A 25,175-nucleotide genomic window follows, 5' to 3' on the forward strand; every position below is an offset into this window, starting at 1 on the left:
CTACATTGTTCATAGAAAGAACTGCAAAGAAGTTTGTGATCATTTTACTTATTCTGAATTCTCCAGATGAAGGCTGAACTCTAAAGTTTTAAACTACCACACAGTGAAAAATCAAGTTATACTTCCCTAGCTAGTCCATTCGCTAAAGATGTCAAAGATGAAAGAAACTACCTGAAAATATAGATTTCACATTAAAAGATAATGGATTCAACCAGAAAGTCAGCACCTATCAAAGGTGAGGACATGCTGACATTTAAGCTAATGATGTTATATAAGAATTAACCAATACAAAGATTTTAAGACTAAAAATCCTGCCATTAGGTGTTAAGTTCTAATCAACTAAAACAATTGTGTCTACATTCCACGTCAGGTGAGTATAAATATTGTTAACAATCCTTTAAAACCCAAAACTATTACTATGGCAAATCAATCATGTTTTCAATACCAAAAGTAGAAAAAAATAAACTTCATAACATAAATGTATAAACTATAAAGGATGCACAATAAAGCAATAACAAATAATCTAAGAACAAAATGTTTAGTATGCATCCACAAAAAAGTTCCACAACCATAAAACAAACATCAATGCATCTTACCTCTATCATTATATGAAAGGCGTGCTTGTGAAGAAAAAACACAGGCAAAAGAAATTACGATTTATATCCAGAATGAAATGAAAAATGACACATCAGTTACAAAAGTGAAGGAAGAAGGATAATGATTTAGCTTTTTAAAAATTGGCAATGATCCACTGTATAATATTTCTAAAATGAGACTTGGGAACACTTTCCTTATAAAACAAAGGAAAGTAATATTTGAAAAAACAAACTGGGACATTACCTATCAGACAGATGACTTTTGTATAACCCGAAGTTACCTGATCGAATGGACTTTAAGTCAGTAAATAAACTAAACCAAATCTTAAATAACTGTTACTTATTTTTCTAAAAAGTTATATTGTCTTAGTTGTAAGAGTACAAAAAGTAATGTAATTGAGAAGAAATGCATTGGAATTGACTTCTGGACACCAGAGGGCAGTATTGCCTTTAACAAAATTTGTAGGAGCAGCACTATATAGCTCAGACCACACTCTCTGACAGTTATCTTCACAATCTCTAGAATCTTCTACTTCCTGAACTGCTGCACATCCCTTTCACGAAGGCAGCAGAAGCATAACAGTGAAACAGAAAACTGTTTCCGGTGCCAATGTGAATGTGTGCAACAATACACTAGGGTAAAAAAAAGAAGGGAAGACTAAAACGGTTAGAATCAAATAGAAAGAGTGACAGACCAGGCCCACTGCTATTCTACTTCTCTAGCCACAGCAACAGTAAAGAATTCAAGCAGCAGTGGCCCTGAGAACAAGTATCCAAACATACTTTTCAATCTGAGGACACTCACAGAGAACAAGATTTTCAATGCCCTAGTCATCACAAAATAGGTAAGGGCCCAAATTAAAAATTAAGAGAAATACTGTCACCACAGTGTAAAGGAAGGCTATGAATCCCTCCAATCATTGATTATATTCTCCAGTTTCCAATATTTCTAAAGAGAAAAATAGCAACAAAAAAGATTTGACAGCTCATTTATCTATACCAGTTGCTAACTAGTTTTTTTGCCTCCTTAATTTTTTCCTGTGACCATTCAGGACTGTTTATAATTCATCTAAAAGGCTTAGCTAATCCTACTATTAAAACATCTTATCAGTACTCCAGAGTAAAATTCATTCCTTGTAAGAAATACATGCCTTTATTGGCTTAGCTAATCCTACTATTAAAACATCTTATCAGTACTCCAGAGTAAAATTCATTCCTTGTAAGAAATACATGCCACATGAATAACTAGACGATAGCTTCTCAAGGTTTAAGCACCTCTCAGGTTTTGTTTTCATACAGGTGCTTTCGGAGATAAAGATGCCACTGTAACAACATTGTGCAAGCAGGTGCCATTCACGAACCTTACCAAAAAGTATAAACTTGTTCAATGTACACATTAGAATAAACTATAGAATGATGCAAACTAAACAAGAGACACCAAGAACAGGCCTCAATGTATCAACAATGTTATAAAATAAAAGGGTCCAAACAGAATCCAAAAAAATAAATTCACCAAAATACATAAATAGAAAGGAACCAAACAAAACAGTCTGGATTCACAAATGGAAAATGGAACTTGAACGTCAATAACTATAACTGGAGAAAGCAGTGAAAACCAAGTAAGCACATTAATATCAAGTATTTAGGTTTGCTGAATAAAATTCTTCTAAAAAAGACTTTCCTTAAGGGGAAAAAAAAATTAACTGTCAAACATCAGAAAAGAATGAACAGTACTTCTCCATGATTCAACAAATCTTTACTGCGTGCCTAGTTTGTGTCAGGCACTGACTATCTAGGCTCTCGTGATGCTTACTATAGTGCAGGTAAGAAAGACTAAACTAATCAAAGATTACACTAATAAATGCATAATTATAAAGAGCAAGAAAAAGGAATTCAGTACCTTGAGCACCTGTAAGGAGTTTAACTTAAACTGGCAAGTTAAATAAGAGAAGATCTTCCTGAGAAGAGGATCCTTGAGAAATGGAATAAGTATTAGAGGTAGGAAGATAAGGGAGACCATTATGCTAAGTGAAATAAACCAATCAGAGAAAGATAAATACCACATCATCTCACTCATTTGTGGAATATAATGAACAACATAAACTGATGAACAAAAACAGATCCAGAGACAGAAAAGCATCGATCAGACCATCAAACCTCAGAGGGAAGGAAGGTTGGAGAGGGTGGGGGTAAGGGAGCGAGATCAACCAAAGGACTTGTATGCATGCATATAAGCCTAACCAAAGGACACAGACACCAGGGGGGTGAGGGTATGAGTGGGGAGTGGGAGGGAAATGGGGGGATAAGGGCACATATGTAATACCTTAATCAACAGAGAGAGAGGAAAAAATAAAAGGATAAAGTACAAAAACAACATTGGGACCCATCCTACAATTCTGACTTGCACAAACAAATGGTTATTGGTTCCATTTACTGAGAAACAGGTTTGAGAGAGATCACTATCCTTGAATGTTAAGTGCTTGGAGACATCTAGGTGTAGACATTTAGTAGCCAGTTAGATATACAAAACTGGAATACAAAGAAATCTTCCTAGAAATAGGGATTTAGGTTCATTTGCATACTATAAATATATGACATATAATATACATTTTCCCCTACTTAAACTATTCTGATATCACTCAAAAACTTCTTAGAAGAATTAAGAACCCCCTACCCAAAGTATTTGAAAACTGATAAATTCTAAATTTATCTCCTCTTAGTCATCTAATTATCTTACATTCTAAGAAACTTTACAATCACTAATTATAAAAAGACTATTGACAAGTAGATAGAAATAGGATCTATAAAGAAATAACACAATGCATGTATGAGGACAAATGTTTCTGAGCTAAGGAAAGCAAGACATTATACATTAACAGATTCAATAATAAGGATACTATCAAATGCACAGCCATGATTCCAATCCAAATAGAGTTTCAAAATTCCTGTAATATATCAGCTCCTACTTCCTACAGTTTCTCTCATTTAATCCTTCTGAAAGCAAAGCAAAAACAGACCAAGGTGGATGAAATTAGAATTCTGAACACGTTCCCTAAGAAGCTGTTAGTTCCTCAGGGTAGCCAGCCCTGAGGTTAAAAGTCTGAAAGAGATGTAGGGATGCCCATTCTCCTTTTGGTTGCTGCTCAGTGCCATCAGATTTTACTGGTATGAAAAATTTTTTGTTCATTTCAGCACTTGTATTCTGCAAGTAAGGCTGAAAAAATGAAAAGGACCGTGCTATACATTAATATATTGTGATATGGGAAAGTGGTTATGTTTATCTATAAGTCTATATATGCTCACTATAAAAACTTTTTTAAACGTAATTTATGTACTCTGATCCTTACCCTCACCCTTTTTTAGTTTTTTATGAACCCCACATTATTTACAGAAATAAGCCATTAAATTAAAATTACTTCAATGAATTTAATCCTTGGATATAGATGCACAGGCGTTTTTGCCAATCAGCAAAATGACTCTAGGCCAACTTATTTACCTACCCGTGCTTTGGTTTTCTTATTCTATAAAATGGATTTAAAATAGGACCTAAATCATGGGATGATGAAAAAAAATAAATAAATAAAAAGTTGACATTATAAGTTCAAAAAAAAAGATTAAATGAGTTAATCTTAAGTACTCTGTATAGAACTTGATAGAGTCAAAATGAAATCTTTTATTACACTACATCAATTTCAAAGTATTGACAGGTATCTACAATGGTTTCAATAACAATGATTGATTTTGAGTACAATTTTGAAGTTGTTATTCTGATAGCAATAATAGCTAACACTTATTGAGGACTTAACATTAACTGAGCACCCCAGATGTGGCTCTTCTCCTAATCACTAAAGAGCTAGAATCAGGTACTTCTCCTTCCCTCCATCATTGCCCAAAATTATTGAAGCAACTCCCTTCTTACTCTCTATGTCCTTCATTTCCAAACTGTAAAGTCAAACAACCGATCAACCAACCTACTTTTCATTCATCTACGTATTAATTGTGGGCTCCAAAAGGGCTACTGGCAAGGACTGTCCTGGTGCTTGCTTACCACTGCACATCCAGCATGGTGCCTGGCACATGATGGGCACTCAAGCATTAGGTGAGTGGTTAAACAAAACAAACAAACTTGCATACCTCCCAGCCTATCTGATATGAGCAGCTTTCACTAATAAACAGACTTTAATTCATTTTTATAATCTCAAATTAATAGAAAAAGGTTTGACAGCAATGAAGTATCTAGGAGTGGAGAAAACAGATCCAGGATGAGGTCCAGGAAATAAGAATAGAGAGGAAAGCAAACTTACTTCTTCCTGTCTACCATCTCCTTGCCAGACATGTAGTCCTCTGGTCTACATGCATCAGTCCCATTTGTAAACTGGCAGACTGGGTTCTCCACAGGCCAAAGAAAAACTGAACTCAACGTTTTTTAATTTAAATGGAAGTCAGTCTTAGAAACAAGGTGCTTTAATTTTAATGTGTAGCTTTAACTTACTTTAAGCTTTTGAAGCACCTTTTTTAAATTTCCCCTTCTTCCCTTCCCTTCCTTTGGCTTTTGAACACAGGATTTTAGGCAATCTCCATGTGGGCCTATTTGTGTGTTTATAAGTGAAACAGCTTACATATGCCTAATGAGAGTAATTTTTTTTTCAAGCTGCATGTCTATGGATAATTTATGACACTTTCCCCACAATTAGTATAGAAGTATGTATAAAAGAAAGTTGTAATTTAGGTTATCAATATAAAAACAATCACACACAAAGGTGGAACACAGAAGGAAGAGACATTTGTAATAGCCCTGTACTATTTCTAAAGCATGTAGCCCTGTACTATTTCTAAAGCATATATATATATATATATATATATATATATATATATATATATATATATATTCAAGCATAAAACAATAGCATTTTATCACCATATTTTAAGCATGATAAAATAATAAAGTGAAAACATTTGTGGAATGTAGGTTCCTGCTCTTATCAGAAACCTAACACAAACTCTAAGCAAATAAAACAAGTTTTGGTATTTTAAGAGCACACATTAGAGTCCCACTAAATTTCATCTAAAAACAACATCATTTAATCAGAATGAGATCGATTAGAAGTACTGAGCTGAAAAGCTGTCCTTAGTATACATCGTGGAGTAACATTTTACAGTTTAAAAAAGTGTGGGGGGGGGGGGGGAAGCATATACTCAAACAAATGAGATTCGAGGTATCAAAGGATATACACCAGCCTGTTAGAATTGGTTATTTCAGAAAACTGATTAAAAAAAGAAAGGAAGAACAAATGATTTTTCCCCATTTTTTTTTTTTGGAGCGGGAGGGGGACACACACACTTCTATCTGTATTTTAAATAGAAGGCAATTTTTAAAAGAGAAAGCAGAAGATGTAGAAAAAGCAAGAGATGTGTTCATAAACTTCAAGCATTTAATAAGCAGTCAATCTATTTCAAGATATGCTTCCATAGATGCAATATCTATTTTGCAGGTATAACTTAATATTAGCATGTTAAATACTTAATGAAATTTAGTAAATTTCCCCTACATCCTCCCAAATAAAGAACATACTTGCCTAAACTGACTTGTTTGATTGATGATATGCTGCCCCTCTCAGTATCTTAATTATTTTAAATGGGTACATATATAGATTTATGTTCAACAAGAAAATCCTACAAAGCATTTCAAAGATGGCTTGGTTTCTCAGTAAACAGTAATTTGACATAGCATGAAATGATAACCTATGATTAATATTAAGGTCAATTGGATTATTCTGTGTGCCCAACTAGGTATCTCAAACATGTGAAAGCTTTTAGTCCTTATCAGACCAAAACCTAAACAAAAAAGTCAAGACATAAGAACTGAAGAAACCAATGTCATTTAAAAAGTATTAATGTTACAATACTATTGTGCTGTTTATATAGCCTCTAAAAATTTAACAAGAAGCTAACTTCATATCTTGTTAAAGGCAGTTTAATTTCTAGTCCCTAAAATGCATTTTCTTATCAAGTGGTATTTTTATCTGCACAAATAAAGATCTTATAAGCAAGAAACTTAAGCTCACATATGGTTATGAAAGTGATGCAAATAGTTTTATTGAAACCACATTAAGACTTCTTAATAATAGAGTGAATGCATCAATTCCCTCACATTCATGACTCACTGACACTAGAAAAACCAGTTCATGATCAGTTTACTCACTAAAGATTATTAAGAGGCTCCTTTCACATGTGGAAAGACAGTTTCAACACAGGCAAAAGAAAAGTGACATAGGTCAAATAAATTAAAAGGATGCTTTAAGATTATGATAAATAAAGAACTGAATAATGGCATTCTCTTATAAAAGCCTAGAAGACTTCAACTTATTTTACCCCCAAGAAATACGGCCTCAAGATTCATCTTAAAGCAAAGCCCTAGAGCACCTAAATGCTTATTAAATGAATCCCTGGACATAGTGCATTATCATCTTAGTATAACTCTAAATACAATAAAGTCAATTTAGCAATTCATCACTTACAGAATAGTTATTACATGCAAATACTGTGTGAGATACAGTAGTGATACAAACACAGTTATCTTCAAGGAGTTTACAATCAAGTGTGCGAATGAAACATACACAAATGACTAAACCCTTTCTCAACTGGGGTCACCCGTCTGCATCACAGAAAACTGAAACTGACTTGAGCACTATTTTCTCAATTCCCTCAAGGAAGGCACATAACTAATACCATTCTAGATGGATATGATGGATGGCTTAGGTTGTATTAGGAGAAAAGAATCAAAAGGCAGACAAAGTGTAGAAGACTACACGTCATGCTCCAAACTCTGTATATTTTGTACTCATCATTTGAAAACTCTCAAATAGCTTTTAAGCTCAGAAGTAACATAATCAATTCTCACAGCCAGTTAGCCTGGAGGCCAAATCACGCCCAGTATTACCTACAACAATCAAGGCTTAACTACAAGACTGCACACAAAGACCACTAGGGGGTGCACCAAGAAAGCATAAAAAATGGAGAGACAAAGAAACAGGACACAAATGTCGATGGAGGATACAGAATTCAGAACCACACTTTTAAGGTCTTTCAATAATCTTCTAGAAACTGCCGATAAACTTAATGAGATCTGCAAGAAATCTAATGAGACCCTCGATGTTGTGATAAAGAACCAACTAGAAATTAAGCATTCTCTGACTGAAATAAAGAACATTATACAGACTCCCAACAGCAGACCAGAGGATTGCAAGAATCAAGTCAACGATCTGAAATACGAAGAAGCAAAAAACACCCAACCGGAAAAGCAAAATGAAAAAAGAATCCGAAAATACGAAGATAGGGTAAGGAGCCTCTGGGACAGCTTCAAGCGTACCAACATCAGAATTATAGGGGTGCCAGAAGATGAGAGAGAGCAAGATATTGAAAACCTATTTGAAGAAATAATGACAGAAAACTTCCCCTACCTGGTGAAAGAAAAAGACTTACAAGTCCAGGAAGTGCAGAGAACCCCAAACAAAAGGAATCCAAAGAGGACCACACCAAGACACATCATAATTAAAATGCCAAGAGCAAAAGACAAAGAGAGAATCTTAAAAGCAGCAAGAGAAAGAAACTCAGTTACCTACAAGGGAGTACCCATACGACTGTCAGCTGATTTGTCAACAGAAACTTTGCAGGCCAGAAGGGAGTGGTAAGAAATATTCAAAGTGATGAATGCCAAGAACCTACAACCAAGATTACTTTATCCAGCAAAGCTATCATTCAGAATTGAAGTCAGATAAAGAGCTTCACAGATTAAAAAAAAGCTAAAGGAGTTTATCACCACCAAACCAGTATTATATGAAATGCTGAAAGGAAGAAGAAGAAAAAGGTAAAGATACAGATTACAAACAACAAATATGCATCTATCAACAAGTGAATCGAAGAATCAAGTGAATAAATAATCTGATGAACAGAACGAACTGGTGATTATAATAGAATCAGGGACATAGAAAGGGAATGGACTGACTATTCTTGGGAGGGAAAGGGGTGTGGAAAAAATAAAAAAATAAAAGTAACATAATCAGACAAGTATTCTACAGCATTAGTACAGATGAAGAGAAAAAACTAGAAGAAGACCAGCTACAAGATTATAGAAATAATCTTAGCACTGGATGCCATAATGTCCTGAGCTACAACAGGATCAGAAGGGATGAACAGTGAATGGACAGAGCCAAGAGTAGGAAAAGCACTTGTCTCCAAGGCTTTCATTCAGGATGACTGGAAAGATAGTGATACCATGAAACAACGTCACAAACATAGTAGCTTAGCAAGAGGATGTATGTTGCTATCTCAGTCCCCCAGTATGTCCCATAGGATTCATCTTTTTCCCCCAAAAAAGAAAAAAAGATCAGATCAATGAATGAGCACAGTATATATAACCTTACCACAGATTCTTGCTCTGCTGAGAATCACTGTAAATCTTCAAATATAGTTCTTACTGTAGGAATGACTCATCAATAAGTATCTTCATGAAAAGATATCACCACTACCATCTTACAACAGAGCAGTTAATCCACAAACCAGCCTTTAGCCAAAGCTCTAAGGAAAAGTTTCCCTAAGAAAATGAATGACAAATTTTACATCATTGTCTAAAAGTGTTTAAAGAATTTAGAGAAAGAATGTTCTAGAAATCCCAACAAGTATGTAAGCTATTTTTCTAACTGGTCTTGGAATTAAACTTGGCGTATGAATATGGGATGAAATACAGAAGTCACTTTAAGATTTCAAATGTGTAGTATGTCTCCCCTACCTACTTCTCTCCCTCAAAAAAAGTCTTGAATAACAACTAGGTATGGCACTATCAACTCATAGACACACAAGAATCTTTACCTGCAACCCAATCAAAGTTCATAAACCCTATTCTAAAATGTGTTAAAAATTGTTAGTGGAAAACATGAATATGACTTGTTTATTTTTCCTTTTGTCCTATTAGAGATGATATGATCATGCTATTGTTCATTTTTATTATTTTATTGCTTGTTATTATTCAACATCCCAAAGTAGGAAAATAAAATGGCCTATAGGATGGTTTTGAGATGGCAGGAATGTTTAGAATTATCTGAAATCCCTGAGGCAACTGTTCGGTGGAAAATGAGAAGCAGAACAGCGTAAGCAGTAAGAGCAAAGCTTTAGTTGTCCAAGTCCATGGTTTAGATTCCAGCTCTGATAGGTGAGCTTTGTTATGTCTCAATTTCTTTATCTATAAAGTAGGGATTAAACTATATAAACAATCCTGTGAGTAAAATAAAATCTGTGCTTTTCATACCTGGCTGTCACCAAAATCACCTGGGAAACTTATTAGAAACATAATATCCTAGGCCCCATTCCTGTGGTTCAGGAATATTTATTTTTAAACAAAAATACATCGTGATATTCTAAAGATGCTCTTCATATACCAGTCACAAGTTGGAAATCGTGGGGGGAAAATTATGTATCTTATAGTTTTATATATTCTTGTTTACATTATGTATTTCTACATATACATAAAGTACCAGTATTCTGATACACTGTAAATGTTCAATAAATGCTTGATGTAATTTTCAGTAATTATTTTGAAATAGATAAAACTGAGTATTTTGTAACAAGATGGCCCCTACGTCACCTTGCAGAACTAGTTTACATAACTTTCTCACCCAAAATGAGACTGAAAGCGTGGCACTACAGTTTCTGAGACATTGTGAAGTTGACACAAGAGAAATGCCACACTGATGACAATGCTCCTTTTCCACAAAATAGTTTATGTCAGAAGGAAAGCATAACGTCAGGCATGTCTTGTATTTTTAATAACAAAGGTTGACCATTCCAGGTCATTCCATTAAAAACCTTCCAACTCATTCCTTATTTTTCAGTAATTCATAAAATTTATTCAAATTCACCACAGAACAATGTAAGTATCAAATAAATCAGAACAATAACATTAACCATGGCAACAGATATCTAAGATGAATATTACTAAAGTTACCTGGTTCTTAATTATAAATAATAACTGCATCTTTCCTTTTTAGAAGTGTAAACCCTGGAATGAATTAGCATTTCTAAATAAAGTAGCCTAATATATTGTATCAAGCCCTTTTTAAAAAAAATGTTCAACCATACTTTCCTATCAACATTATATACAAATCAATATTATCTATAAGATACATTATTCTTCTTATAGTTTTACTAAGAAACAACAAAGTTGTTTTTAAATGTAGTTTCCAGTTAGTTTCCATCACACCACAAACGTAAGTAAGGTACATTTGGACACCACTATAGTACTAAAGATAAATGCTCTCTCTTCTAAATGTAGGTATTTATTATTAAAATAGTTACCAACAACAGAAAGTAAAGTGTATCCTATGGCCTAATGGAATAACCTACATCTATTTACTGGACACTAACATTTTTTATTATAAATTACATTTTAGAGATTATTTTATATTGACTCAAAGCTTGATTACTAATGTCTAAAAGTTAAAATATTTCAGCTGTACAAAATAGTGTGTTTACCTAACTGAACAAAGTATTTAACCTCAGGTTTATTCCTCCATATACACATTTTACAAAGATTATGGGGATCAATGATCTAATGCTAACAGATTGTGGCAAGTACTGAGAAAGAAATATGTTATGTAAATAAAGCTTAAAGAGAAGAAGTTGTTTTGGCCATTAAATTATAGGACTTTACCATTTTCTTCTATCAAGTTTTAACCATTAATCCTACTGTATTAGAGAAACAAAGTTAAACAAAGAGATCCAGAGGCTGAGGTAATCTGATCTTAAGAGTTAAAACAGTAAAAATTAGAGTTTAAAAAATGTCTCAAGCAAATGTAACCAAAAGTTATCACCTTTGCTCAGCCTGTAGAATATCAACTATTTATATTAAAAGTCCTTATAACACTGGACTAAAGCCAACTGTCTACACGATAGAAAATGAGGAAAATTTCATGCATTTAATCTGGCTACCCACCACACCTATATTTTCAGATATATTCTGGCTCAGAGAAGTGAGAAGCAAGGGCATTAAAAAAAGTGTTTAATGTTTAGTACAGAATTAATATGTTGCAAACAAAAATATATTTGGAACTATCAACAATACATGATGAGAAACACTGCTCTTCTGCTCCTTTTCCCCAAAACACCACTTTTAGTGATATATCTTCCTGAAGCCTTTGTGAAACCTCTCTTTTCCACACTTTCCTGGTTACCTTAAGGGGTCCCTAATTCATGGTTAGAAGGATATTTTGGCAAGTAGTCTTGAAAAAAGGCACAAAAATATGGGAATGGAGGAGAGAATGGAAGGGAATAAAAGGGTTGTTTTCCCTTCTCCATCATCAATTACATCATAATAAAGCAGGGTGAAGAGGGGGACTGGTGACAGAACCTGGTGCCTGGTGGGCTGGGGGAACAAGAGGGAGGAAGGAGCTTGTGCTGTCTCCACATTTTCATGTCTGGGTAACGGGTCAAAGTGGTGCTGGCAAGAGTGGGGGAGTCCAGGAAGGCCAGGCTAGAGCTTCTCCTGTGTGTAGGTTGCCAAATGTGAAGAATTTATATTGTAGTCAATAAACTATACTTAATGTTTAAAAAAAAAAAACTCACACTGTATCTCACTCACACTGTAAAGTATTACAATGACAGTAAAACTCCCCCAAGAAGAACAGGAATGGGAAAACCCTTCAATCTAGTCTACTCAACACTTAAGTGAGGAAAGTTCAGGACATAGCAAATTGGTAAGTTTGCAAAATTAGCTTTGCAATATTTTCCATGATAAAAAAAATATTTAAAAATTAAGTCTAAAGGAAAACGAATTATAACTAACTGGTGGATTTTATCACAGTAATACTCCTTTAAAATATGCAAGTTAAAACAGCACAAAGTATGAGACAATAACTTACTTGAGTAGGAACAAGTACAGGAGGGTAGGCCATCTTATGATGTCTATACACCCAAAATGCACAGATGACGATCCCTGCTATTAACATAAGTGGCACCAAGGAGTAGAGCAAGATGTTGTAATAGGGTGGCTTAGGAGTAACTGGATTCGAAGTAGCTGTGGAAAGGGAAGGAAAAGAACAACTCAGATTTGGTCTACAAAATTCTATAATAAGTATTTATTGTAGGATCAAATTTTAGGAGAAAAATAAAAGTAGGAGAGGTAGGAGTAAATGATTCTATTAACATGAATATACTTTGTTTTCCATCTACTAAACAGACCTATGCATTTTCCCTATGAACTTACGCTGTGTGACTTCCATCTCCGGAAAATAAGAAAACCTTTCATTACACATATTGCCCTCACAGCAACAAAAATATACTTCCGGGCTGTCTTTTTTCTCTATACAATCAGTCCTGCAAAGAAACAAAGAGGAATAATTAAAATCAACATTATTATACTGAATCTACAACAGGTATGTTTCTCAAGTTCTTCTCAGAGATAAAGTAATAAGTCATTTATAGTCAACTTTAAGTTTTTATTAATATCCAATGGTCAACTCATAAAATTCAAAACTATCCTTGGAATCCTGTTACTAAATCTCATCAGAATAAAATAAACAGCTGATTTTATAACAATCACATTGGTTCATTGAGACTATTGCTTTAACTCGGTTTTTAATGATCAATCTAAAGCAACCATCTTTTTGTTGTTTAATTATTAAAAAACTGAAAGAGCCAATGAAGGAATTTGGTCTAGGAGCACTTTTCTCACAAGAAATATAGCTTTCCCGCCGAAACCGGTTTGGCTCAGTGGATAGAGCGTCGGCCTGCGGACTGAGAGGTCCCAGGTTCGATTCCGGTCAAGGGCATGTACCTGGGTTGCGGGCATATCCCCAGTGGGAGATGTGCAGGAGGCAGCTGATCGATGTTTCTCTCTCATCGATGTTTCTAACTCTCTATCTCTCTCCCTTCCTCTCTGTAAAAAATCAATAAAATATATTAAAAAAAAAAAAAAAGAAATATAGCTTTCCCATTTCAGAAATACAAACACTGAACACTATATGTAAAACTATATCTGTGTACATGTAAATACGCATATGCACGTATGTACACACATAAATACACAAATACAAAGTGATGCAAGTTCATACCTCACAACAGAATATATCTCAATATCAGAAACCAAATCAGGGCTTGGGAATTAAGTGCTTTTTGTAGTACAAATTTAAATACCCTGGACACAATGAACAGACTTAAGATAAACAACAAGAACAATATGTAACAACAAACATATAGAACCTAGTAACTCAAAAACTAATTCAAGTTAGGTTGATCTGGAGGGGAAGGTGAAGGCAACCTTCTATAGAGAACCTAAGTACTGAAAAGATAGGAAATTAGCCTGTAGAACAAATCCTAATCAATCACTAAGAAACAGCTATACAGCCCTAACTGGTTTGGCTCAGTGGATAGAGCGTCGGCCTGCGGACTCAAGGGTCCTAGGTTTGATTCTGGTCAAGGGCATGTACCTTGGTTGTGGGCACATCGCCAGTAGGGGGTGTGCAGGAGGCAGCTGATTGATGTTTCTCATCAATGTTTCTAACTCTCTCTCCCTCTCCCTTCCTCTCTGTAAAAAATCAATAAAATATATTAAAAAAAAAAGAAAAAAAGAAACAGCTATACAGTAGTTCTCCCCACCTATCTGCAGGGGAAAAGTTACAAGACCCCAGTGGATGCTTGAAACCGAGGATAGTGCTGAACCCTATATACACTGTTTTTTCCTATATATTCATACCTATGATAAAGTTTAATTTATAAGTTAGGCGCAATATGAGATTAACAACAATTACTACTAATAAAATAGAACAATTATAACAATATACTGTAATAAAGTTATATAATGGTGGTCTCTGTCTCTCTCTCCCTCTCTCTCTCATAATCAAAACACCTACAAAGTGACTAATGAGCAGGTAACATATACAGCCTGCATACACTGAACAAAGGGATGATTCCAGTTGTGGGTAGGACAGCACGAGATTTCTTCACAACACTCAGAACTGTGCACAATATTTATTTCTGGAATTTTCCACGCAATATTTTGGGGCCCAAAAATGACACTCTTAATTCCCATAGGTAACTGAAACCACGGAAAGTAGTCCTAGTTGGTTTGCCTCAGTGGATAGAGCGTCAGCCTGCAGACAGAAGGGTCCCGGATTCAATTCCAATCAAGGGCACATGCATGAGTTGCAGGTTCGATCCCCAGTAGGGGCATGCAGGAGGCAGCTGATCAATGGTTCACTCTCATCATTGATGTTTCTATCTCTCTCTTCCTCTCAGAAATCAATAAAAATATATTAAAAAACAAAGCAAAATGGCAGCTAAGAAGAGACCACTGTACCTATATTTTCTTTAAAAAAAAACAAAAAACCTCAAACACTGAAATAGTGCTAACAAACATCAGGTAGATTTAAAGACATGTTACAAATAAACTGAACTTTAAGGATGGCTATTAGAATAATAGGTTGATTTAACTTTATAATGAAAAGCTCAAAATATTTCAGGGAGAATGCCATCTTTAAAAAACCTAACTTTAAAATGTAATTGGGCCAAAACCGGTTTGGCTCAGTGGATAGAGCATCGGCCTGCAGACTGAGGGGTCCCGGGTTCGATTCCGGTCAAGGGCATGTGCCTGGGTTGCGGGCATATCCCCAGTGGGAGATGTGCAGGAGGCAGCTGATCGATGTTTCTCTCTCATCGATGTTTCTAACTCTCTATCTCTCTCCCTTCCTCTCTGTGAAAAATCAATAAAATATATTAAAAAAAAAAAAAAAGAAATATAGCTTTCCCATTTCAGAAATACAAACACTGAACACTATATGTAAAACTATATCTGTGTACATGTAAATACGCATATGCACGTATGTACACACATAAATACACAAATACAAAGTGATGCAAGTTCATACCTCACAACAGAATATATCTCAATATCAGAAACCAAATCAGGGCTTGGGAATTAAGTGCTTTTTGTAGTACAAATTTAAATACCCTGGACACAATGAACAGACTTAAGATAAACAACAAGAACAATATGTAACAACAAACATATAGAACCTAGTAACTCAAAAACTAATTCAAGTTAGGTTGATCTGGAGGGGAAGGTGAAGGCAACCTTCTATAGAGAACCTAAGTACTGAAAAGATAGGAAATTAGCCTGTAGAACAAATCCTAATCAATCACTAAGAAACAGCTATACAGCCCTAACTGGTTTGGCTCAGTGGATAGAGCGTCGGCCTGCGGACTCAAGGGTCCTAGGTTTGATTCTGGTCAAGGGCATGTACCTTGGTTGTGGGCACATCGCCAGTAGGGGGTGTGCAGGAGGCAGCTGATTGATGTTTCTCATCAATGTTTCTAACTCTCTCTCCCTCTCCCTTCCTCTCTGTAAAAAATCAATAAAATATATTAAAAAAAAAAGAAAAAAAGAAACAGCTATACAGTAGTTCTCCCCACCTATCTGCAGGGGAAAAGTTACAAGACCCCAGTGGATGCTTGAAACCGAGGATAGTGCTGAACCCTATATACACTGTTTTTTCCTATATATTCATACCTATGATAAAGTTTAATTTATAAGTTAGGCGCAATATGAGATTAACAACAATTACTACTAATAAAATAGAACAATTATAACAATATACTGTAATAAAGTTATATAATGGTGGTCTCTGTCTCTCTCTCCCTCTCTCTCTCATAATCAAAACACCTACAAAGTGACTAATGAGCAGGTAACATATACAGCCTGCATACACTGAACAAAGGGATGATTCCAGTTGTGGGTAGGACAGCACGAGATTTCTTCACAACACTCAGAACTGTGCACAATATTTATTTCTGGAATTTTCCACGCAATATTTTGGGGCCCAAAAATGACACTCTTAATTCCCATAGGTAACTGAAACCACGGAAAGTAGTCCTAGTTGGTTTGCCTCAGTGGATAGAGCGTCAGCCTGCAGACAGAAGGGTCCCGGATTCAATTCCAATCAAGGGCACATGCATGAGTTGCAGGTTCGATCCCCAGTAGGGGCATGCAGGAGGCAGCTGATCAATGGTTCACTCTCATCATTGATGTTTCTATCTCTCTCTTCCTCTCAGAAATCAATAAAAATATATTAAAAAACAAAGCAAAATGGCAGCTAAGAAGAGACCACTGTACCTATATTTTCTTTAAAAAAAAACAAAAAACCTCAAACACTGAAATAGTGCTAACAAACATCAGGTAGATTTAAAGACATGTTACAAATAAACTGAACTTTAAGGATGGCTATTAGAATAATAGGTTGATTTAACTTTATAATGAAAAGCTCAAAATATTTCAGGGAGAATGCCATCTTTAAAAAACCTAACTTTAAAATGTAATTGGGCCAAAACCGGTTTGGCTCAGTGGATAGAGCATCGGCCTGCAGACTGAGGGGTCCCGGGTTCGATTCCGGTCAAGGGCATGTGCCTGGGTTGCGGGCATATCCCCAGTGGGAGATGTGCAGGAGGCAGCTAATCGATGTTTCTCTCTCATCGATGTTTCTAACTCTCTATCTCTCTCCCTTCCTCTCTGTGAAAAATCAATAAAAAAAATATATAAAAAAAAATGTAATTGATACCAACATCTATTTAGTAGAAAGTAAAAGATAAACGAAAGGTACATTTTTAACAATTTAGCAAAAGAAATATATATAAATTTAATATTTAGTATTTAGAACCATGTCTCAAATTATGGGAGGTAAATTAACCTAGCCTAATTACTTTTTGCCATCCAATTTCATTTTTCTTTTTATTACTCTTTTCCTCCACACTTTGACATTTCTTTAATCTTCTTTTCCTTCCTCCTACTTTTCTTATTATCCTTAATATCTGCTTTTTAATCAAATTCAGAGCATAAAAAACAAAATTTCACATACTTTTAAGTTAGCATTTAATCCCTAGAAACAGAGTTGGTGTAGTAATTATCTCTGTAAGAACAAGCATTTGCGCTGAACCACCCATACCCCATTATCAAGCCAAGTTTAACCTCCAGCAATACTGGTTTTAGATGAGAAGCACAGTATCTTTTTACTACAAAACACACACACACACACACACACACACACACACACAAAACAAAAACACCAGAAATCCTTGATTTCAACTAATTAATGGAAGGTAGTTTTGGATAAAGATGATTCCCAGATCTCATTTTCCCCCAAATTTTTTCTACCTACCTTTTTTAAAAAATAGATATATAATTAACATATAGCATTGTATATTTTTCAGGTATGAAACATAATAATATGATATTTGTATAGACTATGAAATGATCACCACAATAAGTTAACATCCATCACCACAGCATTACACATTTTTTTCCATGTGATGAGAACTTTTAAGATCTACCCTCTCTGCAACTTATAAATACACAATGCAGTATTATTAACTAGTCACCATGCTGTACATTACATGCCAGGATTAATTTGTTTTATAACTGAAAGTATGCACCATTTCTCCCCTTTCACCTATTTCACCCACCCCTCAGCCTCTTACAACTACTCTGTATCTATGAATTTTGGTTTGTTTGTCTTTTTGATTCACATATAAATGACATCATATGGTATTTTTTTTCTCTGACTTATTTCACTTTGCATAATGCCATTAAGGTTTATCCATGTGGTTTCAAAAAGCAAGATTTCCTAATTTTTTTTTATATTTTTATTGATTTTTTACAGAGAGAAAGGGAGAGAGATAGAGAGTTAGAAACATCAATGAGAGAGAAACATCGATCAGCTGCCTCCTGCTCATCTCCTACTGGGGATGTGCCCACAACCCTGGTACATGCCCTTGACCGGAATCGAACCCGGGACCCCTCAGTCCGCAGGCCGACGCTCCATCCACTGAGCCAAACCGGTTTCGGCAGATTTCCTTATTTTTATGGGTGATTTATATGCATACAATAGAATATTATATATTTTATATATTATATGTTATATATGATACATATTATGTATGTAATATATATTTTAATTTTAATTACATACACTTTCTTTATCCATTCATCTATAAGTGGACACTTATATTACTTCCACATCTTGGCTATTATAAATAACTAGGGGCCCGGTGCATGAAATTCATGCAAGGTGGGGGAGGAGGGTTCCTCAGCCCAGCCTGCACCATCTTCAATCCAGGATCCCTCGGGGGATATCCGACCAGCAGTTGGACATCCCTCTTGCAATCTGGGACTGCTGGCTCCTAACCACTCACCTGCCTGCCTGCCTGATCGCTCCTAACTGCTCTTGCCTGCCAGCCTGATCGCCCCTAACTGCTTTCCCCTGCCAACCTGATCACCCCTAACTGCTCTCCCTTGCCGGCCTGATCGCCCCTAACTGCTTTTCCCTGCCAGCCTGATTGCACCTAACTGCTCTCCCCTGCCTGCCTGATCGCCCCTAACCACCTCTGCCTTGGCCCCACCACCGTGGCTTTGTCCGGAAGGATGTCCGGTCTATCCGGTCTAATTAGCATATTACCCTTTTATTAGTATAGATGCTACAATAAACATAAAGGTGCATATATCTTTTTCAGTTTTAGGAACCTCTATACTGTTTTCTTAGCGGCCCTACTTACCTTTCATAATAGCAAATATTACTTAATGATCACCTCTGCTAACAGAAAGGCTAACAATTGAAATGCAGCTTAAATATATAATTATAGAGAAAAAAATCCCTGGAAAATTCACAGATTTGGAAGTCTATCCTAAATAATACATATACACCAAAATAACTATTTAAATAAAAAGTAGAGCTAATTCAATTTGTATGGTCTTATCCAATGCATTTTGCTATTAATCACACATAGCCAATCAACCACAGATGAGGCACCTAAAAGCGAAGAGAAACACGAGTATATCAGTTTTTTGGCTCCAAGAAGTCTGGTTAGCTAGGACTTTGCAGCCTCTGCCAGTCATCAGCACCCACCCGCAGTGAAAAAATCCATGCAGTTTAAGTGATCAGCCCAACATCTATGGGCTCCTCCACAAAAAATCACTGACAGTCAATTACATGTGCACTGTATTTCATTGTCAATATAGAATAAAACAATTTAAACAAGATCTTTTAAATAAAATGCAGTTTTCTATGAGGACTGTGTTCTGATGTAATTCTGAACATCGAGTTAAAATGTCTCTTGGGATAAAGTACAAATGCCTACTTTGCAAGGAAAAAATATAGTAAAATCAATTTCTTCCACATACATAAAGAAGAAACCTAAAAGGAAATTAAATACTACGATTAAGCTTTCATCTCCTTGAGAATAGATTTTCAACGGATATATTCTCTTTTAAAGCAATTTTAAAAATCCTTTTTCCTTAAAATTGTCATTAAAAACACACACACACATTTATAATCCTAACAATATAAGGAAAGAAATATTTCTTATCTATAGTTCTCACTACTTGGTCATTTATATCAAAGATAAAATATAAACATGTCACATTTATTTTATTACTTTAAAATACATCTCTTGTCATTAGAGAATCTCTCTATATAAAAGCCCAATATGCTAAGGATCTGACTGAGAGGTTGACCAACCAGTCACTAAGACATGCACTGACCACCAAGGGGCAGATGCTCCAACCGGTAGGTTAGCTTGCTGCTGGGGTCCGGCCGATCGAGACTGGGTGAGATGGGGCCAGACATGCCTGATAGCCCTCCTATGGTCCCTCCCCAGCCACCGGCCCCAATCGGGACTGGGTGAGATGGCCCTGATCAGCCCCAATTGCCAGCCAGGCAGAGGGACCCCACCTGTGCACGAATTCGTGCACCAGGCCTCTAGTGTTACAATGGTCTTCATAATCCCATGTTTACACAAAAAAGAAATAAAGTGAAAAATACATGCATTGATCTTTCCCCTTTAAAAGGAGTGGTGGTGGTAAAAATTAATGCTATCATAAAAATGGAAATGTTTCCTTACCTGTCATAGCAGTTGATATCATCCAGCCAACAACCTTGCTTCACTATTTCAATGGAACCAGAAATATTCTTCCAGGTAGCAAAACAATGTCTCCGTTTATCTTTGTCACCATAACAGAGTTCAACACCAGTTCGATTCGTTTTATCTCTTTCCCAATTAGCGTTATAGAAAATACACTCCTGAGTTTCTGATCTACCAAGTATAGCACCTATAAGATAATAAAACACAACTTAATGTAACTGCATTCGCTCTTAAAATAAAAGATTGTCTCCCAATATACTAACTTCAGATCTTCTGAAAATGTCAATAATTTACTGTCTTCCTAGTGTTATAACCTAGAGTTATAACATTAGGTGTAGGTTTCTAGGTCAATCACTGCATTTTAAGTATAATCCTATCTAATAATAGACAAACATCATAATTAACCATACCACCAACATGCTTCCCATTGGCTAATCAGGGCAATATGCAAATTAACTGCCAACCAAGATGGCGGTGAGCAGCCAGGCAGCTGAAGCGAACAGGAGGCTTGCTTGCTCCAGTGATGGAGGAAGCCAAGATTTCCCGCCTGCTGCTGCCGGCCTCTGAGCTGCACTCTAAGAAACAATGTTGCAATTATAGAAGCTAAACAAACCCCAGAAACCTGCTTTCAGCCAACCCGGCCTCAGAGCTGGAGCTGTAACAGTGGTTCAACTATAGAAGCCGAACAAACCCAGATACCTGCTTTCAGCAGCCGAGGTCTCAGAGCTGGAGCCGAGCTTCAGAGCTAAAGCGGGCTCTCAGTTCCAGTGACAGCCACAGAAGGTAAATAAATCCCAGAATAAAAAAATAAAAAAAGAGCCCTAACCGGTTTGGCTCAGTGGACAGCGCATCGGCCTGCAGACTGAAGGGTCCCAGGTTCGATTCCAGTCAAGGGCATGTACCTTGGTTGTGGGCGAGGCAGCTGGTTGATGTTTCTCTCTCATTGATGTTTCTAACTCTCTATCCCTCTCCCTTCCTCTCTGTGAAAAATCAGTAAAATATATTTTAAAAAAAGAAAAAAAGAAGAGGTTGGGAGCTTCTGTCACCCGCCAGCCTGAAAATGGCCCTCAGCCCCTCACCCAGACTGGCCAGGCACCCCAATGGGGACCCCCACCCTGAAAGGGGTGTGACCAGCTGCATACAGCCATCAGCCCCTCATCCAGGCTGGCCAGGCACCCAAGCGGGACCCCCACCCTGATCCAGGACACCCTTCAGGGCAAACCAGCCAGCTCTCACCCGTGCACCAGGCCTCTATCCTATTTGGTAAAAGGGTAATATGCAAACTGACCCTAACAGCAGAACGACTGGGAATGACTGGTCACTATGACACACACTGACCACCGGGGGCAGATGCTCAATGCAAGAGCTGCCCTGTGGTGTTCAGGGCGCTCCCACATGGAAGGAGCTCTGCTCAGCCACAAGCCAGGCTGATGGCTGCCAGTACAGCGGTGGTGGTGGGAGCCTCTCCTGCCTCCTCAGCAGCGCTAAGGATGTCCGACTGCAGTTTAGGCCTGCTCCCCGCTGGCAAGTGGACATCCCCCGAGGGCTGTCAGGCTGCCAGAGGTATGTCTGACTGCCATCTTAAGCCTAATCCCCCAGGGAGCGGGCCTAAGCCAGCAGGTGGTCATCCCCTGAGGGGTCCCAGGCAAGAGGGCACAGGCCGGGCTGAGGGACCACCTTCCCCCCCCCCCCCCCGCCCACCCCGAGTGCACAAATTTTTGTGCACCGGGCCTCTAGTAAACATAGTAATAGAAAGTGAGTACATATATCACAAGATTTCTCTGGAAAAGACCAGTTTCACTTTACTAAAGAATGTCCTTGATAAAAAGCAGTAAAATTGTTCATTTTATAAATCTTAACCTTTGAGTAGAGTTCAATATTCTGTGTTACAAAAAAGTAGGAACTAAGGCACTTCTGCTGCATACTGAAAATGGTTGCCTCAAGAAAAAGCTCTTGCATGACTGAGTTGTGAAATGAACCAGCCATGGTTATCTCAGATTTGGGTATCTGGTAAGGTCTTAAAATGAATCATGTAAACCAGTTACTTCAAGAAAAACAACTGACAGTATGCATCAAAAATTTGAGTTTTCACACAAAATTAAGAATTTTTGAAAATTTGTAATCACCACTATTAGCATGGCACCTTCCCAATACGTAAAGAACTTTCTGATGCAGTTAGTGATGATATTAACAAATGTTACATTTAAATACCGAATAACAAAATGTGCCAATATTTAGAAGGTCTATATAATTCAGAAAACCAATGCTTTTCAAATGAATTATGTGTTATGTTATAAAAGTATTTAAGGGGAAAAATCTATTCAATGTTCAAAATAGTCCATTACATTTTAATGGTACAGAGGACAAGAAGTTCATTAATGGTTTCAGATTTTTCACTGTAACTAACTTTAGAGAAATTATCTTTTGTGTTATATGGGAAAGCAAGGAAACAGAAATACCCAAAATAATTCTGAAAAAAAGGTACCGAAGATTATTCATACAATCTGATTTTAAGACTTACTATAGAGCTTCAGCAATCATGACAGTGCAATTTTAGTGAGAAAACAGACACATGCACCAATGAGACCAAGAATCCAGAAATAGACCCACACATATATGACCAATTGATATACAGTCAATAAATGTCACTAGAGAAAACATAGTCTTTTCAACAACTGATGCTAGAACAATTAGACATCTATATGCGAAAAACAAAAAGGATCTCATCTCTCGCTCCATATGCAAAAATTAATTCTAAACAAATCATATACCTAAAACTATGAAATTTCTAGAAAAGAACAGATGGAAAATCCTTGTGACCCTACCTTGTTTCCACATCTGATTCAATTTCTGTAATTCCATAATTAATATTATGAATAATTTCATAGTTTTATAATTCACACTCAGCCCAGTGATAGTAAATCCGTAAGTCTAGTCAAGGAATCCAGCATCAGACTTAAATTAGATACTGCTCTGCTTAACAAGCGCTGCCTATGCATCAATGACTAGTACTGACCTTTGTTTTTCCTATCTTTTTTTAAAAAAAAAAAGGCAGTACAGCCCTAACCGGTTTGGCTCAGTGGATAGAGCTTCGGCCTGCGGACTGAAGGGTCCCAGGTTCAATTCCGCGTAAGGGCACGTACCTTGGTTGCGGGCACATCCCTAGTAGGGGGTGTGCAGGAGGCAGCTGATCGATGTTTCTCTCTCATCGATGTTTCTAACTCTCTATCCCACTCCCTTCCTCTCTGTAAAAAATCAATAAAATACATATTTTTTTAAAAAGGCAGTACAAACGGCCTGAAATTTGGTAGACCATTTGGCCATAAAATAGGCCTGCAAAAGTTATATTCAAATCTAAAATACTTCCCCTATGAGGAAAAAGTAAATTTCATCTAATATCACTAGATCTGAGGACAACCATTTTTTTAAAAAGCATAAAGTATTAAAATAAAACACCAACACTAATTTATACAATCTCTTCCAGAAACAGAGAGGGATTACTTCACAACTAAGGTTATGAGGCCAGTATTATCTTGATACCAAAAACAGTTGAAGATAGTACAAAGGAGTAACACACACTAGTATCTCTCATTAACTTAGATGTAAAAGTCTTCAACAAAATTTTAGCCAACAATCCAACAATGTATCAAATTCTAGCTATTGCAATAAGGCAAGAAAAAAAAAGGAGCCCTAACCAGTTTGGCTCAGTGGATAGAGCGTTGGCCTGCGGACTCAAGGGTCCCAGGTTCGATTCCGGTCAAGGGCATGTACCTTGGTTGCGGGCACATCCCCAGTAGGGGGTGTGTAGGAGGCAGCTGATCGATGTTTCTTTCTCATCGATGTTTCTAACTCTCTATCCCTCTCCCTTCCTCTCCGTAAAAAAACCAATAAAATATATTTTTTTAAAAAAAAGGGAAGGTAATACTGACTGGAAAGAAGATATAACATGTTTCTATTTTCAGATGGCATGATTGTCTACCTAGAAAGTCCCAAAGAATCTTAAAACAAAATAATGCTAGAACTAGTGAGTTCAGTAAGACCACAGGATACAAGATCAATACACAAAACTCAATTACATTTCTATCTACTGACAGAATGAAGAAATGGTACTGAAATTAAAAATGCAATACCAGTTAAAGTTGCTCCTAAGAAAATAAAATACTTAAATATAACTTAAGAGAACATGTATAGGATGTATATAATGAAGATTATAAAATGTTGATGTGAGAAATCAAAGACAAATACTTGGAAAGACATGCTGTGTTCATGGACTGATAATTCAACATAATAAAAATGTCAATTTTCTCTAAATTAATGTCTAGGTTTAATATAATTCATATCAAAATTTCAGCAATGTCCTTTTAAACATAAATGAATTTATTCTAAAATTATTTGAGGAAGAAGAATAAAGTGGGAGAAATAACTCTTTCTGTTGTTAAGGCTTACCATATAGCTGTAGTGAGACAGTGAGGTACTAGCAGGACAGACACTTTCAATGAAACAGAAAGAGAACCCAGAAACAGATCCATACAAATATGCCCAATTAATTTTTGACAAATTACCAAAAGCAATTCAGTGGAGGAAAGAGAGCCTTTTCAATAAATGATGCTGGAGCAATGGGAC

General features: G+C 36.4%; 1 protein-coding gene across 2 annotated transcripts in view; it reads right to left on the bottom strand.

Moving 5' to 3' along the window:
• The window catches only part of ACVR2A (activin A receptor type 2A), a 100,945-nt gene that overhangs the window by 20,433 nt on the left and 55,337 nt on the right, over positions 1-25,175 (bottom strand). Inside the window, exons 2-5 of one of the 2 annotated variants that reach the window (XM_081096409.1) lie at positions 20,532-20,739; positions 12,853-12,962; positions 12,509-12,663; positions 597-620 (exon numbers count right to left, since the gene is read on the bottom strand). In XM_081096409.1, the coding sequence (XP_080952535.1) occupies positions 597-620; positions 12,509-12,663; positions 12,853-12,962; positions 20,532-20,739 (497 nt within the window). The remainder of the gene's footprint in view (positions 1-596; positions 621-12,508; positions 12,664-12,852; positions 12,963-20,531; positions 20,740-25,175) is intronic. The other variant, XM_081096410.1, reaches the window with a different exon arrangement.

The sequence above is a fragment of the Myotis nattereri genome, assembly GCF_964212035.1.
Source record: "Myotis nattereri genome assembly, chromosome: 7".
Lineage (NCBI taxonomy): Eukaryota > Metazoa > Chordata > Mammalia > Chiroptera > Vespertilionidae > Myotis > Myotis nattereri.